At 43.4% G+C, this 19346-nt stretch overlaps 1 protein-coding gene across 8 annotated transcripts in view; it reads left to right on the forward strand.

Annotated features, from left to right (window-relative positions):
* GRID2 (glutamate ionotropic receptor delta type subunit 2) overlaps nucleotides 1–19346 on the forward strand; it is a 1329997-nt gene that overhangs the window by 769146 nt on the left and 541505 nt on the right. For all 8 annotated transcript variants that reach the window (XM_053253719.1, XM_053253720.1, XM_053253717.1 and 5 more), the window contains one exon: nucleotides 15772–15977. In XM_053253719.1, the coding sequence (XP_053109694.1) occupies nucleotides 15772–15977 (206 nt within the window). The remainder of the gene's footprint in view (nucleotides 1–15771; nucleotides 15978–19346) is intronic.

Here is a 19346-nt window from a genome sequence, read left to right on the forward strand (position 1 = left end):
ATAAAACCCGGTTTAAGGGGAGGGTTACTTTGGCGGGTTAACCACCTGGAGCCCGGTGGTTCCCACAGCCAGGAGAAATCGGGCTAGACTCACCTAGCCTGATTTCTCCTGATCGTGGGAATAGCCCCCTTGTCTGGGTCCTCTTAGGAGATGGTATAAAGGATGTTTCACCTTGACCAGCCATTTTGCCTGCACCAATGTATGCAAATCACTCTTGGATCTGAAGCTAACTTTGGAAACATAATGAGGCTATTCTCGTGACACAAGCCACCTGGGGTAAGACAGGTGGCTCATGTTGGCTGGAGCACTGGAAGCCCTCTGCCTGGCATTTTACCGAGATAAGATCACCCCCTGGTAAAACTACTACCACCCATACTGCTGCCATTTCCAGCAGGAAGCTGGGGGGATAGAGTGGCCGCACCAAGCATGGCGGCAGCCCTAATGAGAGCAGCCACTGCGTTTGTGGGGCAGGTCACTCTGGGATGCAGGAGGGAGAAGTCCTTCCTCTCCCAGCTTTTGCCTTTGCCATGCTGCCGCTCCTGTAGGCATGTGGCAAAGGCAAAGGCGCTGCCACTCATCTGCTTTCCCCACATTCCTCTCATTGTTGGCATGTGAAGGTCCTCAATGTGTGACTGGGTCCTCACTGTAAATTTGTTAGCTATACTGCGAAGTCAAGGGAGCCTGAACTAGCCTAGTAGTTGCAGTTTTTAGTGTTAAGGACTGTTCATATTGTTTGAGCTGTGATTTGAAAGTTCCTGTACAATTTCCTCCTTATCTTGCTTCTGGTAATGTGTGAGAGATGATGATCCTGCTTCCTCATGGCGTAAACATCATCTAATGTGTGTGTGTGTGTGTGTGTAAGTAAATTTGCTACTGTGGTTATTTTGCGGTGGGGAGCTTGATGGTGATTTAAAATAGATGCATCTCGGGGGCGGAGGGAAGACCCACATCTAATTTTTCAATCAATGATATTTAAAGCACATCTTTTAAGGCATTGGGGGGAAGCCCTCTGTTCAACCCCCCAACCCCTACCCTGTAACAATTTGAAGAAGCAGGTGTCAGATAGCCAGTGAAAGAGTCCCTTGAAAACATGCACTTTTTATCCAGGATGATTCAGATGGTAACACAATGTTAATAAAAATCAATCAAGTTATCCCATGCCCCTTAATCAATAGCAAATGCTTATAATTATCCAGGGCCTGGCTTTCGCCTGATGACTGTAATATTATCAAGGCCATCTCCAGACTATCTTAAAGCTGTTTATTACTCATTTGGCTACTTGCCAAGCTCCAATATACTCATTTGCTTCACTCTGCCTTCATAAACATGTTATTAATTCAAGCTTATCATTGAACTATTTTCTTTACATTAGCACATATAATTTCACTTGAGAAAGTATGCCAAAATGTACATTAAAAACTGCAAATTTATGTGTCACTGCTGTGCACTGCAAGTGGACTGTTGTGTTTTTTGTTTTTTTACTGCAACTTTTCAAACACATGTTTCTGCTAAAAGAGGCAGGTAATGTCTGGAATCCTATTCTTATCTAGGTTCCATCCAGTACTATATTACAGGAGAGATCAGTCACTCAAAAAAAACTTGAATAAAGTCTGACAGTGTGCCCTATTAGCCTTGGAAAAGAATGGTGTGGGTACCTATTTCCAGGGGTGGCTGTTCGATGGGGCGGGGTAAGGCAGTCACCTCAGGTGGTAGATTCCTGGGGCACCAGCGGGTTAGCAAGATGCCACCCCACCACCATAACCAATGCAGCAGCTCTTTGGGACCCATCTCACCCTTGCCAGCTTTGCAAGTTGCACCTCTCCTCACGCTCCTTGCAAAACTTTCGAAAAGTACGAGAAGAGGAGAGGAGGCTGCTAGCAATCGTTATCTCTCCCATTCCCCCATGCATTTTCAAAGCTTGCAAGGGCTGATTTTGAATGGGGACTAACCCCCACCAGCGAGGTGAGGTAAGGCAGCATTTTGCACCTTGCCTTGGGCACTGTAATACTTTGGGCTGCCCCTGCCTGTTTTCATAGGTAGAAAGTGATATGAAAGCCATAGATTTCATCACCACTTGAAAGGTCATGTGGATGCAAGGCACCAGGGAACTCTGGTAAGTAGGGCTCAGGTGCCTTGCACTCTGCACCACTGCAGCAAGTCCCAGGCAGAGCAAATTTTCAGCCTGCTCTCTGCACTGCAGCACCGCCCATATAATGGCCAGCCCGGGTAATGCAGTTCTTGAGTCCACCGGACATGAGCAACCTATTGGGGCAGGGGCAGAGCGGTAATAGGGCCCTTGCCTGCCATTCTGATCACTCAAATGGCTTCTGCACATGCACAGAGATCAGCTGAGCAGCAGGGGCAGGGAAGCCTCCCTACAGGACCCTGGGTGCCATGAATAGTATCCTCCCATGGCGGCACCCTGATCACCTTGCCAGGTGCCATGGTGGCAAGATGGCACCACAGGGAGGTAGGGAGCATGCTGCCACCACCACAGGAGGGCTGTCCATGAGAACACATGCTGCCGATGTCCTTGCTATGCCCCTGAATAGGAGCTTGGCTGGATCCATATAATAGTTGCTCCAGACTTGATGATCCCTCAGTCTGAGTAACATTACTGGAGAGAGCAACAGCCTTTCCTTGCCCTGTTCTGTCCAGCATTGCCTCTACTTGTCTCACTCAGTACTCGGCATATGCTCTGAAATATCCCAGAAGCTCAGTTTGGATTTGGGGGCACATTTTTCTCAATATATGACTAATGTTGCCCCCTGTATTGGAAACCCAGTTTCTGTAATACATGGCCACCATGCACTAATGTCTTCAGTATAAAATGAGGAGGAAAAGGAAGTACAAAAAGAGATTATCACTTTCTGGGCTTGTATAACCTGATAGCCAAAGGGATTTCCTTAATGGACACACCTCTGTCCTTAGAAACTGGCATGCATTTTACATCTTCCTTCCAGGGTGGGGCCCAAAACTAGCATGGCAAAGAAGTTTTGGTTCTGGCTACAGAACGGGAAAAAGCGAAGAGCTGGAGTGTCTGGTATGGACTGGCAAGGAGAAGCTTTGGAGAGCTTAAAGTCAGGAGCATGGGGGAAATGGAGTGGAGATCCCTCGGCCACCAGGGACTGGGTGAACTGCCAAGGTACCCCCTCTCCCAAGCACCCCCTGCTGGCGAGTTCACCAGCTGGGAGCGCAAGGTGCCCCCTCTGCTTCCCTGCCATTGAAACACTGACTGGCTCAGGGCTTTTTTCCCTGCTTGCTCTTCAATGAAATGCTGGCTGGGACGGATCCCTAGTGGCCCTTCCTCCTGCGTCCATGTCAGATGCAGAGGGGGTGGGTACTGACCATATTTGACCACACTGACCATCTTTCCATATTTGAGCAAGTGTCAAGTCTCATTTGAGAGTCCAGCTGTGAGTTAGGTTGCTGGGTTTCCCCACCCCAGCCCACCCAGATCTGCTATTAACTGAGAAAGGGAAACTTTTCAACAGGGCTGAATGGCCATGTCCTGGCACAAACCATGCCCCCTGTATCTGATGTGGATGCAGGAGATGTGGGCCTTGTCCCATAGGTGCCAGTGAGCTCTCTACACACCTGCTCAAAGTGTGTGTTGTTGCTTTGTCAGGACTGTTGCATTAAGATTAGTATCACCTGTCTGTGTTCCTGCATCCTCTCCTTTGTTCAGAATCCAAAACATCAAGCCCAAGTCTCCTGTAGTATGCTCAAGCAACAAAACTTCTGACCCCTGTCAAGTTTCCCCAAGAACTTCCTGCCACTTGAGGAATGAAAATCAATACCTTAAAGTCTTTGGTAGCTTTTAGAGCAGCGTACACAACTTCAGTGCTCCAGCTATTGTTGGACTACATCTCCAGCGTGGTGTAGTGGTTAGAGTGCTGGACTAGGACCGGGGAGACCCGAGTTCAAATCCCCATTCAGCCATGAAACTAGCTGGGTGACTCTGGGCCAGTCACTTCTCTCTCAGCCTAACCTACTTCACAGGATTGTTGTGAGGAGGAACTCAAGTATGTAGTACACCGCTCTGGGCTCCTTGGAGGAAGAGCGGGATATAAATGTAAAATCATCATCATCATCATCATCATCTCCCAACATCCCCAGCCACAGTGACCAATAGTCAGGAATGATGGGAGTTGTAGTCCGCATATAGCCGGAGGGCCATAGTTGTGGGCCAAAGTCCTGTTTTAGAGTAATTCTCAGACAGCTGCTTACGCAGTGCTGCTAAAATGGCTGTAGTGGAGCTACGGGGCCCCTCTGTTTCTCAAAGAGTTAAAGCCTGAGCAGGAGAAAGTTTTATGGGGTAACTGACAGTGTTAAAACGCTACCAATAAAAGCTTCAAAGATAAACTAACTATATAGTTAAGCACCATCATAAATAAAGTCTATATAAGCAAGTCTGTCTGGCATACAGTCCAGAAGATGGTTAACTAGGTTTCAAGGGAGCCCAGAAATTTCTCCTTTTCTTCTACAGCTGTTACTTCTTGATAAATGCATCCAGGAGACTTAGGAGCCACACGTTGCATTGTGATGTGCATTCCAAAGGTACTTGGATGCATCTATATATCCCGCTCTGGTTTAGCACCTGGCGTGATTATTACATTTGTCTAAACATAGAAATAAAAATAAACAACCATCTGTCTTCTGATGCTGAAGAACATCTTTTAATAAAACCCAGGAAGCTGTTCACATTTAGGTAGCATGTATCCATAGTGGAGCCAAGGGAATAATTCATGAATAATCTTCTGAATGAATTTAGCCTCTTAGCTCAAAAATAGTCTTCCTGTTCCCTTTCCATCAAATAAAGAAAGCATAAAAAGAAAAAGAAAGCATTCTATCCATGTTTGTGTTGAACATTCCAGATCTAAGCAAATGTTTGAGAGTTAAGTTGAGAGTTAGGTTGACTTGCACAAGCATCATCACTACCATTTTTGAACATCTCAAGTCCCTGATGGATCCTCGAAAGTTGGTGCTTTCCTGTGTTCAATTTTGAGTGGCACATATTTATAGTTGTCACCCTCCGGCAAACCACCATGGATAATGGCAAGTGTATCTCAGGGCATACTGGGTCACAAGTTACTTGCTTTAGGTAGCTGTGTCTTCGGGAATGGTCAAGCAAATTCACATGGAACAACTTGTAAGTGTCCAAACTGCTCCTAATGCTCTAAGTATTGATCTGGGAACAAATTCCTTTTGTTTCAATTGTGATTCTTTCATGCAAACTGATGAGTTAATCTGACCTGAGGTTCTTGAGACCTTATGATTAAGAGCAGGCAGCAAAGTTTAAGATTGGTTTAAGATTGAAAATAAAAATGCTAATATTATAATGCCCTTACACAAATCTATTGTGCAGCTGCATCTGGAGTACTGTGTTCAATTTTGGTCACTGTATCTTAGAAGGATACTGTGGAACTGGAAAAGATGCAGAAGAAGGCAACCATGATGATCAGGGGCCTGGAGCACCTTCCTTATGAAGCAAGGCTACAGCATCTGGGGCTGTTTGGAAAGGAGGCAACTATGGGGGAGCATGATAAGAGGTGTATAAAATAATTTATGCACAGAGTAGAGAGATAATTTTTTCTCCCGTTCTCACAACACTAGAACTAGGGGGTCATCCCATGAAACTGAAGGTCAGGAAATTTAGGACTGACAAGAGGAAGTACTTTTTCACACAGCACATAATTAATCTCTGGAATTATTTGCCATGGGATGTGGTGATGGCCATCAAGTTGTATGACTTTAAAAAGGGCATAGACAAATTCATGGAGGACAGTTCTATCAAGGACTACTAGACTGGTGGCTGTGGGCCACCTCCAGCCTCAGAGGCACAATGCCTCTCAATACCAGTTGCAGGAGAGCAACAGCAGGAGAGAGGGCATGCACATACCTCTTGCCTGTGGGCTCTCCAGAGGCATCTGGTGGGCCACTGTGTGAAACAGGATGCTGGACTAGATGGGCCTTGTGCCTGATCCAGCAGGGCTGTTCTTATCTTATGTTCTTATGGTCCCAAGGCTCTCATCATCAGCTCAATGACAGCTCCAGTCCACTTGGTATGTATAAGATTTCACATGGAACAGGAAAATGCAGAGAACTATTCAAGGCAAACTCTGGTTTTTTATTTTTAAAGAAAAACTTGGGTACAAACATGTATTTTGAGTGAGGCTGACCAGAATATTCTATAGCTGCCTGGAAGGCTTTGGCCTACAAAAAGCTTGAATCAAAACCTGGGTTGAAACTGCTCCAGATTCTGGTGTGCTAGAACTAACAGAAAGCACGTATCTAAACATTGCATTATGTTGCTTTGGAAAAGCCCAGATAAGGTTTAGGATATTTAGACAAGGACAGGAAGCTGGTAAATTGTGAACAGAGCCATCTGGTCACCTTAAGTGGGGCAGTGGGGAAATGCTTGACCAACATGCAGAAGGTTGCCAGTTCGAATCCCCACTGGTACTATATCAAGCAGCAGTGATATAGGAAGATGCTGAAAGGCATCATCTCACACTGCACGGGAGGAGGCAATGCTAAACCACTCCTGTATTCTACCAAAAAAAACCCCACAGGGCTCTGTGGGTGCCAGGAGTCGAAATTGACTTGACGGCACACTTTACAGATAGTACACAATCGTAGCTGCAGTTGTTCTATAAAAGCTGGTAACAGCAAAAAAGGAAACAAGAAAGTAAAACCAAGATGCAGAGGCCTGAAGCCATTTAACCTAATACTAGTACAAACATCTGCTGGCACGAGGGGATCTAAGATTGCTATTCTGGCCTCACATAGAATGCTGCTCAGCTGCCATAAGCTGCCTGAGCAGAAAGTGGACTACTACCTTAAGCTGTAAGGGATGTAATTTGCTCTTCCTTACTAGGACCCATGGATGTTCACAGGGGATGGAGGCAAGAGGGGACAGCCACCCTGCCCCCCAGATTTTGGATGTAAGCTATCTGCTTACCTCACAGCCTCAATAACTGTTCACTTGCTTTAAAGTTTCTCTGTCCCTCTAGCTGCAATGTTGCCACTAGAAGCCTGCCCTGCCCTTAAGCTCTCCTCTCTGTGTAAATGTGCAACTTGCTTAAGGTAGGTTGTTTTGCAAATATCTCCCTATCTATCCCCTGTCGTTTGCTGTGGCTAAGTCATGCTTGGTAGCTAAAGATTTTCCATTTCTTTCCTCTCTGTGGGACAAACCACCCGCAATCTCTCTATCTGAAATTTACGTTCAGAGAGCTTTGGGCATGCAGTGTGCTTCCAGGTTACCTCACCTGGAGCTTTCCCGACAGCGAGGCTTTACTGCGAGTTTGAATTTGTCCAAAAAAGAAAAACACCCCAATGCAAAAAGTGGATTTTTTTTACCCCAGACATAAATTGGGCTAGGCTCTAATGGGCAATGAAAAACCAGAATCGTATATGAAATGCTCACCAATATCTCCCATGGACTTTGGCGTGAATCTGGCTGATGTGTGAATGCACACTGTCCATTCCAAGCTAAAAGCCCCATCTGGAAATGTTCCTGGCTGTGGTGGGACTCAGAGCTCACGGCCGGACACACAATGCAGAAAAAAACTTGCTTGCTTAGTCTGGGTTAAAAGCTCCTGAACATTTTAAAAGCCATCTTGCTCAGCAACTCAGGTTTTTGATTTGCTCTTCTACTCTGCATGTGTAAGTAATCTTTATATTCTTTATAATATAAAAAATATAAAAATATAATATAATATAATATAATATAATATAATATAATATAATATAAATCTTAATATTTTTGTAAATTTGATTTTAATGTCTCCTGTTTAAACAGAGAAAAACACAAAGCCTTATTGGATTCGACAATGTATCCCAATATCAACAGAAAATCCAAGTAATACTAATACTAATACTAATGCTAATAATGAAACTATATATTTGAAAGCTATCCTAACTACATTAAATTTGGACATGTTGTTGCAAAATATAAAATGTTGGAAAATGTTTAAAAACATTAAATTAAAAAAAGATAGTTAATCAAAATCAGTGACATACGTATATCAATATATCACAACAAAGTTCATGAGTACTCATAACAGTGATCACTTTACAGTATATCCAATTAAGAAAATTAGATACAATTATTCATTTCCAAAAGAATCCTACTGTCAAAGGATGGGAGAAGAATAGACGAATATTTCCGTGTGACTGCAGTATCACATATTGATTGAGAGATGAATATCCAGTCCATCTTGTAATTTTGCCAGACGTGTTTCGACTAACCTCAGTTGTTTTCAGTGGCAATTATCAAGGAATTCTCACTTCCACTAGTTGTCTCCAGTCCCATCATGTGGATTAAAGAGGCACTAGCTTCTCCCTCCAGCCTGGCAAAATTACAAGATGGGCTGGTCTCATCTCTCAGTCAATACATGATACTGCAATCACGCGGGAAGATTTGTCTTTACTTCTCTCATTCATTGACAGTATGATATTTTAGAAATGAATCATCAGATCTAATTTCTTATATAGTGATCACTATTTTGAGGTCTTTTTGTTCATTTTTTTCACAAACCTTGTAATATATTGATATATTTTATTGACTTTGATTAACTTTATTTAATGTAGCTAGGATATCTTTCAAATATATAGGGGCCATTAACATGACCTGCAGGTGGGGGGAAGGCTTGCTAAACCTTGCCTTCCTTCCAAGTGATCCTTGGAAGCCTCATGGGAGCATGCTCTGTACGATCAGCTCTGCTCCATACAACACAGAGCAGGGTAGATCGCTCTGAGGCCAGGACTCATTGTCCCGGCCTCTGAGAATCCCACAATGCACCATGTAAGTACACGGTGCATTGTGGAGATCCCCCCAGTGATGCATGGGTGCTCATCAATTATTAAGCAGCAATTAAGACAACAGGAATCTCTGTTAGGCAATGGAAATAATACCCCATTATATATATTTAGAAAACTTTTCTTTTTGTAATCTGTTTGTATTCTGTTGGTCTGCCTGTCAGCCTAGGCTTAGGACTGTGTATTTGGAATATGAGCTGAGTGCCACAGTATATACTTGTGATCACACACACACTCATACACACACACACTCATACACATACTTTCCCAGCCCCAGAAACGGGCATTTCTGTTAAATAAACTGGTTTAGTGTTAAATTCTGGTTATGCTGTATTGGTGCTGGTCTGTAAGTGTAATAAATTTGTTGGATTGTGCCTCTTGTTAGTCCTGTTTAGAGTAGACGCACTGAAATAATAGTACTTAGAGTCCAATCCTATGCACATTCACTGAGAAGTAAGTCTCACTGAATTCAGTGGGGCTTTCTCCCAAGTTACTAGTGTTAGGCTGCATATAGGATTGCAGCCTTTGTCATGAGTAACTTTCAGTTATTTCAATGGGTCTACTCTAAGCAGGATTAACATTGGATACATCCTGTTGTGTTTTGGTTCCTATTGACATGCTTTGTGTATATTCCCCCAACCCTGGGAAAAAGCCTGCAGATACCCATGCCAGGACCCAGGCAGATCATGGGACACTCTATGGGATAATTTCATGGAAATTGTCTCCAGTGTGGCCTTCTTTATATTACTATTTCTTTATCCCAACAAAACAAGCATTGGCCAAGTTTTACTGTTTTGTAGCAACCTTCTAAATTGAAATCCGCTTTGGGTCACTATAGCAGAGCAAAGCAGTTAATACAGTTTACAGTAAAATAAAAATAACCAATATAATTGCTGCAGCCCAGGCCGAGGCTGAAAAACAGGCAGCTTGTGAGCTTATTCATACGGCGTGTTAAGAGTCCCATAGGAATATGGGAGCAGCAATGTCAACATTTTGTACAGGCACCCCAAACGTCTCCAAGTCTGGTCTGAACTGTGCCTCTGCAGTATACAGTATGTTTCCATAGAGAAGGGCCTTGGCTACCGCAGCTATCACTGTGCAAAGAAGGATGACTGCAGAAGGCTCACAAAGCATTGTTGATCAGAATTTCGACAGAGTAATTTGTTAACCTAACTGCTCTCGTCATCGGCAGTGGAAACAAAGCAGCCTTTTTGCGTAAATCACCGGGTGAATATTTCTGAAGCACAATTCCCTTTAACTGAATAATTTGATCTTTTCAGAAGCAGCCTGGGAAGGAAAATGTTTCATGGCCTTGAATGGCATTTCTTAGGGACAGTTTTCAGGGTGGTCTACTTGAATCATCGCACGCTCAGTTAGTAACTATGGATTTTCTGTTACCTACAGTTTATTTGCTTTGTACTTTTCCATTAAGTTCCGAAAAACCCGGGGAGATGGTTTTCTTATCCTTATCAAGGAGTATAATCTCCCCCCACCTCTCCTCTACAGCTGGTCAGATTATTCATTGTGAATGCAGGCATATCTGTTCATGAATCGTGTACTCATTTTTCATAAGTTTGGATGAACACATTGCAGCCTCATGGTTCTTCATTCACTGTCACCATCTAAGTCATCTTCCATGACAGGTGATAGATTGGCTGAAGTCCCGGCTTCCGCTTTGGATGACTTAGACTTTAAAAGCAAGGAAAATAACCATTTCAAGAGCAGTGAATGATGACTGCCAACACGATGGACAATACTGCTGCAGTGTATATATATTCAAGGCCCCTGTCCTCTCAGGGCCAGATAATGACATACAGAGGCCCAGCTACATCAAGCTTTAAAGCTACGTCAGGCCCCATAGCATTACCCCCCCAAAGTATCATTCAAATAAAAAGCGCAATGGAAATAGAAATAATAAAGCTTTATTTTTACTTGGCAAAGATGGAACCAACACCCCCCCCCCAAATAATTTAACAAAAACAGTTATCTTGCAATAAGCCATTTAATACCACCCCAGCACTGCATCCCTCAAGTGGCTGTTGCCACTCCTATGTTTCTTTTTAGATTGTGAGCCCTTTGGGGACAGGGAGGAACGTAGGAACATAGGAAGCTGCCGTACACCGAGTCAGACCATTGGTCTATCTAGCTCAGTATTGTCCACACAGACTGGCAGCGGCTTCTCCAAGGTTGCAGGCAGGAACCTCTCTTAGCCCTACCTTGGAGATGCATAGAGATTACATAGAGATTTATTAATGTATGTAAACCGCTTTGGAAACTTTTGCTGAAAAGTGGTATCTAAATAGTAGTAGTCATCAGCAGTGTAAACTTGGTGGGGGTGGCGGGGCTCAAGCCCTCCTCTGGATTTCCTGAGGGGAACAATGCCCCCCCGCCAGCTGCCAGGTAGCATCAGTAAGCTCTCATGCTCAAGTTCATCAGTCAGTTGAACAACACAGTCAGTCCTGTGTTGTCTTTGTAGCAGCTCAGCAATTTCTTAGGAGGCACAGCTGCCTCTCGGGGCCCTTTCACTCTATAATTAGACAGAGATACTCATTGTGCAGGGTCGAACTCGGGAGACGATTTTGATCTGCCTGTTCTGGATGGGGTCACGCTTCCCCTGAAGGAACAGGTATGCAGTCTGGGGGGGTTTCGCTACTGCAGATGTGGCAGTGGGGAAATAGAATCCATTGAGCATATTCTATTATCCTGTAAAATACATAGGCAATCGAGGGAGCACTTAATTTTACCTCTGGTCTGTAAACAGCCGGATCAATCTGCTGAACAACTTGTTAAATCTCTACTCTCTGATGAGGATGTTTTAAATTTTAACTCTGTAGCCACATTTTGTTATATTGCTCTTAAGATGTATAATGAGAACCTATAGAGTTTCTTATAAATTTGTTTTGCCTTTTGTATGCATGGATTGTTTGGTCTAGGACTGTAAATAAAACTTGACTTGACTTGACTTGACTCTTGGTTTGTTTTTTTTAAACTAATGTTTTAATGTTTTTATCTTGTTGTAAACTGCCCAGAGACATACGTTTTGGGCAGTATAAAAATATGTAAAATAAATTTTTAAAAATGAAATAAATACATAAAAACAATCCTCTGATTAGAAGTAGTATAACAAGGAGAAAAATTAGTGGTGCTCTATGCATGCAGGTGTTGTGCCCAGAGCAACCCCGTCACCTAAGGAGAATATCTTACAGTGCTCACATGTAGTCTCCCATTCAAATGCAAACCAGGGTTGAGCCTGCTTTGCAAAGGGGACAATTCATTCTTGCTACCACAAGACCTCTCCTCCCATGTGCCCCGGGAACCTGAGAAGTCTACATCCCTGCTGCTACTGCTGGTGGTGCTGGTAGTAGTGGTAGTAAATGAAAATATGTTATATAATCTTTATTTTCTATAACAGTATTTGGAAGCCCCATATAATGTGAGGTCCTAAGCTGTAGCTTACCTAGGTTGTGCCTAAATCCGGTACTGAGTCCACTGGCTCTCCTATAGAAGCCACATAGAAATGAATGGGAGCACCTCAAGAGCACATTTGATTTCAATAGGGCTTATGCAGGAGAACATTCTGGTGGATCTGTGTCTAAAGTGAACAACTGATTGTGCCTAGGATTGTGTGAGCCTTTATTTTAGGGCTGTCAGCCTGGAGTCAGGCATGTAGGCAAGCTGGGGGTTCCATAGAGGTCCACATAGGACTGCTGCGCATCAACAAATTGCTCAAACAACCAAGCCAGAGTCAGCAGTTCTAAAAGGCCACATGGGATCCTATTGGCTGCACACACCACCTGATCCTTGCTAGGCTGAAAGCTGCACTACACGCTCTCGCTTGTAACCATAGTGGTACGATGGTTTGTAGAGTTTGCGCCAGCATCCGGCAGCTTGCAAGCTGCCCCAGTAGCACAGAAGAGAGGTGCCTGGGCCCCACTGCCCGGCACCCCAGCTTTAAGCCCTTGGCACCTTAGCACCTTACACTGCAGCAGTGTCGACTATTTTCAACCAGTCATTGTAGAAATGAAATGTATTGGCACTGTGGCAACCTGTCTAATGTCCGTCTGGTCATCTTCAGTGACTGTCTGTTTCTCAGCTCCTCTTATGACTTAGCCTAGATGTGAGGTTCCCTACATACTGGAAGGGCTCTGCAAGAGCAGAAGCATGTCACTGAAGGTCCATCAGCTGTGTAGATGGAGCAGGGGCCTTGAATATATATACACTTGAATATATACTGTGGGGCCTGGAGGGGGGCACCTTGCCCTCCAGAGTGCCCATTGCCACCCTGTTCCATTTGCCCTCCCCCACTCCTACCCACTGCCCCACTGTTGCCATGAGGGCCGGGTGTGCTCACAAGGGAGAAAATAGAAGCATTCAGCAAAGCAAGTGCTTCTTTGGCTGGAGAAGGCTGTTGGGGGGTGTAATTTTTACCCGCAGGGCACTAAAGAAGCTACCCACTCCAGTTACAGAGTAGAATGCAGAGTTTAGTTGTTGCAGCCATTTCCAGAAGAGACATGGAGATTCTTGTAGAACTAAATGCTAAGTATTTATTGGTGAAGTACACTTTGGATAGGAAAGATCGAATCCTTAATAGAAAGAACTACGTAATGAAGAGAGAGAGAGAGAGAGAGAGAGAGAGAGAGAGAGAGAGAGAGAGAGAGAGAGAGATGTTTCTGTCTGCTCTCTAAGAGGAACGGAAGGGATTCTGACACAGCACAGGAAGTACCTGAAGAGTCATATCAGGGGTCATAGAGTAGAGACAGGTAGAACAGCTAGGGAGACCCTTATTCACTATCTCTACTCCCAGTTTCCCTACTGGTCATTAGGAGAGTTGGTGCAAAAGGTCGATGCACTGGAACTCCAACAAGGGCAACTGGGGCCACCACACATTCCTTTTCAGTGCCGGTCACGCCCCCTGCATCTTCATGATGACATGGTGGGAGGACTGTGGCTGACACATGCTAGCTCACCCAGCCGCCATGGTGACAGTGGCGTTGGGGGGCAGGGATGTGGTGGTAGTTTATACCTGGGCCACTGGCAGATTGCTGCACCCCTGGGTTAAGTGATTTGTTTCTGCTCCTGCAGAGCCTTTCTGGAGTACAGGGAGCAGCAAACTCAGCAGGGTTTGGCTGGACAGTTTGTTACATAACTCTCACTGATTTAAGCAGGATACAATAATAATTAGCATTTATATAGCACTTTATGATGTTCAGAGCACAGCACCTAAACAATTTTGTCACACGAATGCTACAAGGAGGCAGGCTGTTCGAAGTGTAAGCTATATACAGCTGAACGGGCTCCTTTCCCTTGAAAGGCTCCTTTCCCTAACTGGCTGAACTGGCTCCTTTCCTTAACTTGGCAAAGAGGCACCTTTTAACGTGGTGATTCTCTTTATTTAGCAGGGGGAGAGTAACTGGCCCTATTCACCCCCAGCACAGTACCTCCAGTGACTGTTGCTGGTGTGTGTCTTATGTTTCTTTTTAGATTGTGAGCCTTTTGGGGAGAGGGATCCATCTTACTTATTTATTATTTCTCTGTGTAAACCACCCTGAACCATTTTTTGGAAGGGTGGTATAGAAATTGAATGAATGAAAGAAAATAATAATAATAATAATAATAATAATAATAATAATAATAATGATGATGATGATGATGATGATGCCTTCAAACTACTTGATAGCTCCCCAGAATTGCAAGTGTGTATGCATTCAGTTATATATTGCAGGGGTTAAGGCTAGAGCATATAGTTTTATAGTGCACTTAAAATCAGGCACATTTGTAGCAGTTCAGATAATTGTGTTGCTTCTTAAATTGGCCTTGAAGTGCCAAAAAGACCTCTAACAGCACTGATTAGACTGAATTTAATTTCCCTGATTTAGACATTAAATAGGAGCTGCAATTAAGCATCACTGACTATCTTTTGGAAGCATATTTTTAGAATCATCATGCACTTCAGCAGCATTAAACCATTCTTCACTGTTTAGTGCTACTTCAAATTTGCCGAAGTATCTAGGTCTATAGATAGCAATTGCATCCCTTAATTCCAAAGAGATGTCCAGTGCCTCCCTTGCGCTCTGGTTTCATTTCTATATTTTATTTTAAATCACAACTTCAGCAGTGGTTTCCAAACTTTTCTACCTTTGAGGAACCATTTTCACAGAGGAATTTCAAAGCATCTGCAGTACAAATGCTTAGCATTTGTACAGCACTTTTGAGTGTTCCAAGCACTGCACAGGAATTATCTTGTAATGCTTCCAGCTACCCCTGTAAGGTTAATTAGTAGTATTCTCTCCATAGTGTAGACGGGGGGCTGAGAGGGAGTGGAGCTTGCCTGAGGCCACCATAGTGATCTCTCCTCATGGGAAAGGAGATATTAAAACTGTGTTTCAGAGAAGCTGGCCGACTGCTACTGATCTTCTAACTGAAGAACCCAAGCTAGACTAGTATGGATGCCTTTATTGTTAAGGGTTGCATGTTTATAAATTACAGTCTTTCCCCCCCCCTTGATGACAGGTATGTAATTCTTCTACTGAAATTCCTGGGCTTTATCTCACAAAAGCAAAGTGCTTATATGTTGCTTTTTGATAACTTACTGCCCTCTTCTCTGCAGGTGTTTAATGAGAAACTGTTTTCTGAGCTCCATAGGGTTAGTCAGAATCTGGAACAATACAATGAGCAAAAGAGAAAGGCAACTAAGAATAATTAAATACCATTTTAAAATAGTTCTCTTCAAAATGAACTAGTGCATAACAATTCCTTTTCACAAATTAGCACTTTAGGACATGTCAGGAGCATAGCTGAGGAACAGTTCCAATGCATATTAAGTTAATGTGGCCTTCAGGGGTTGGTTGCTTGACATGAGGCAGAATACCTTTTCCAGATAAGCCAAAGGAGGTTTTGTCTTCTTTCTATATGCTAATTAGCATTTTGATGGGCTTTTGATGTTCCCAGATATCCGTGGAATACAAGAGTTTTTGGACAAAGTGTCTCAGCAGGGAATGGATGTAGCACTGCAGAAGGTAGAGAACAACATCAATAAAATGATCACAGGGCTCTTTGCCACCATGCTGATTGACGAACTGAATCGCTACCGAGATACTCTGAGACGGGCCATTCTGGTAATGAACCCATCGACGGCCAAGTCTTTCATTGCTGAGGTAAGCCTAACCACCAGCTGACCTATATCTTCATCCTTCCACTCAGGTTTCTTCCTGGAATTAAGCAAAGAAGGCTCTGGAACTCAGTAGCAGACCACCTGCTTTGCATGCAGAAGGTCCCAAGTTCAATCCGTGGTATTTTTATTTTTATTTGCATTTATATACCACCCATTGCCCTGGGACACTAGTGCAGTGAACAAAGAGTTAAAAACAACAAACTAATAGAAAAATTCCTTAAAAATACACCAAAATCAACAAACACAGCTACAATCAATTACAAGGCAATGAGAAGAGGTTACTTATTAGGCAAAACCTGAATAAAAAGGGCAATCTGTAAGATTTGGTGTGAGGGAACCATGCAGATCTCATTTGAGAGCGAGTTCCACAGCCTGGGGGCAATCACTGGAGAAGGCCCTGTCCTGTGCACTCAACACTGTGTGCTTGGCAGGGCTGGGAAAGACCCCTTTCTGAAACCTGGGATCGCCTTTGCCCAGTCAGTGTACACGATACTGAGTTAGATGGACCAATGACTTGAGTGCAGAAGACAGTATCATATGTTCAAACAACAATAAATACATTTTATTTATTTGCTGCCCCAGAACAAATTGTTCTCTGGGCGGCTCACATACAGGAGTACCCTGTTATTCGTGGGGGTTCCATTCCATGGGGTGGGGGGACGGATAGCATGGGGTGGGGGGATGGATAGCAATTTGTAATAATGGGTCATTATAATGAATGCAGATTGGGGGGTTAGGTTCCCACACCACCCCAAATTGCCCCCAAAATGGACAAAACAGGCCAAATAAAGTGCCCTACAATGCTCCACTGCCCTCGAGTCCGAAGATACCCTCCAAGAGTAAGAAAATAGCATATTTGGCCCAATTTTTTAAAAGAAATGAGCCGTAAAATGACTACTGGCATCAAAATGATGGCTGGAAATGACCCCTGGCCCACAGATATGTGGGTTTAACCCTTTTCCTGCTGTCTGTCCCCCCCCTCCCCGCGTATACCAAGGTCGAGTGTCCATTACCCAACCGCAGATATGTGATTTGTATTTAAGTATTCAGATGTTATTACCAAAGATGTCATTACCAAAGTGTTCAGATGCCAAATTATTATTTTTTAAGTATTCAGATGTCATTACCAAAAAGAACATTTCACACTGTTGTGCTTCTCCCTCTGTCTAGCAATACACATTATCGTATTTATAATGAACCTAGATTGTTTTAAAATAAAAACAGCTCCTAATTACAGGGTTTGTATGTTGGCATCCACAGGAGAGTACACTTGTAGTCTTATAAATAAAATATTCAGAAACTGTAAAATAATTTGCTTTGAAACTCATTTAATTTTTTGTTTGCCTAATTAACCGCCTGTCTGATTTATTCCTTTACATTTATTTCATCCATATTGTACCCCACATTTACTGTCACACAGACACAAAATTTAATGAATTCTGGAAAGGAAAAAGCAAGGACCCACTCAATTCAGCCTTTCTAATTAGGGACAAAACACTGGCTGTTGCTCAAAGCTCAAGCTTCCAGGTCACGGAAGCACCTGACATCACACTTACAGCCTTTGCCACTTCAGACTAAGGCTGTAAGTGCAACTGACCTGGGTGGGTGGTTGACACACTGGGTGGGACTTCCAGCTCATTCTCAGAGGCCATATGCAAGTACAGCCTCCTCTTATAACATCTGAATGGGGGTATGAGGACACTTTAACTGTGCTTTGAGAGAGCCTTTTGAGAAAGCTTTTTCTTTACAGCTTTTCTTATGGTGATAGGACAGTGCGTCCCTTCCTGGGGAAATATCACTTAGTTTTAATGTATTATTTTTAGTGGGGAATGAAAGCAAATATTAAAGTTGGCCCTTTTAAGAGTTAGTGAGTTGCATTTATTAGATTGTCATTATTCTTCCTTCTGTTATTTTACACTTATAGTGAATTTTGTGAAACATGCAAACACAAATTTAAACCCAAAAGAAGGGAAGTTTACTCCAAGTTGCCTTAATATTGTTTGTGGGTCTTTCTCCGCATGCAGGTGGAAGCGATAAAAGGGGAAGTGTTCACTGTTGCCAAAGCAGGTTATCAAAACCTTATATTTGGGCATTTACCTCATGTGGGAGCTTTCTAACATGGTCCTTCCTTTTTCCATATGTAAGTTGCCTGTTTGACTAGCATAAAGTAGAAAAATGGGCTATGATCATAAATGAAGAGGAGACAAATGACCCTGAAATTCCACCTCTATAACAAGGCAGCACTAATTGTAGATCCATAGTCTGAAATTATGTGGTGGTGAGGGGTGTTAGCAGCATTAGGTTCTAAAGAAACCACTGAATAATAATTCAGAATTGTAAGAAACTTTACGTAAAATAAGAAAAACTTAGCTAGGTTATGTGTCTGTTTGGATGGAGAGAGAGAAGTCAGAGTCAGCCTGGTATACAGAGAGTCCATTAGCAAATGAATTCCCTCCACCTCCCTTCAAGAGTTGAAGTTGGGGTTGACTTTCTGGCTAGTAGTCCAACTGCAGTTCCACAAGGGGACCTAAGGGGGCACAGAATCATTGCACAACTGACAGAGGGAGAGAGTTATTCAGTTGTATTGCTACATGGTGAGCAATGTGGGCAGAATACTTCCTGAATGGATTTCCTTATAGCCCTACCAGGAAAAGAGCTAGTTACTTCCATTTTTGAAATGAAGGGCAGAATAGCCAGAGAGGGCTTGGAATATACCTTATGGGTCAGGTATGCCCCTCTGGCTACAGCCCTGATAATTTGTGAATGATGTGAATGCAGGGCCAAAATGGAAATTTTCCTAATTGTGGTTTTAAGAGGTTTCTTTCAAATGGGAGCTGGCTCTTCTTTCACACAAACAAGGTAGCTTGGAGTCCACATCTTGATTGGGACCATGGCATATTGGAGTGTTACCCATTTCAGGGAGCTGTTTTCCCACCAAAAATGCCTAGAGTTGCTCTTTGCCCCTGGAATGTAGGAAGCTGCCTTATATTGAGTCAGAGCATTTGTCCATCTAGCTGGGTATTGTCAGTATATTGTCAGTATTGAGTATTGTCAGTAATTGAGTATTGTCAGTAATTGGCAGTGGCTGTCCAATATTTCAGACAGGAGTCTCTCCCAGACTTACCTGGAGATGCCAGGGATTGAACCTGGGACCTTCTGCATGCAAAGTAGATGCTTTCCCATGGCGCTACAGCCCCCAGCGACTCTTGGCTACTGCGAGATAAAGAATTGCTTAAGGGGGGATTTTGCAGGAGGAAAGTGATTCAGGGAGAAAGGTTATCCCTCCTGTCTCCATTAGCCATGGTCCCAATCAGATTCATGTTCCCCATTGACTTTTTGTTGTTGTTGTTCA

Source organism: Hemicordylus capensis, chromosome 5, assembly GCF_027244095.1.
Source record: "Hemicordylus capensis ecotype Gifberg chromosome 5, rHemCap1.1.pri, whole genome shotgun sequence".
Classification (NCBI taxonomy): domain Eukaryota; kingdom Metazoa; phylum Chordata; class Lepidosauria; order Squamata; family Cordylidae; genus Hemicordylus; species Hemicordylus capensis.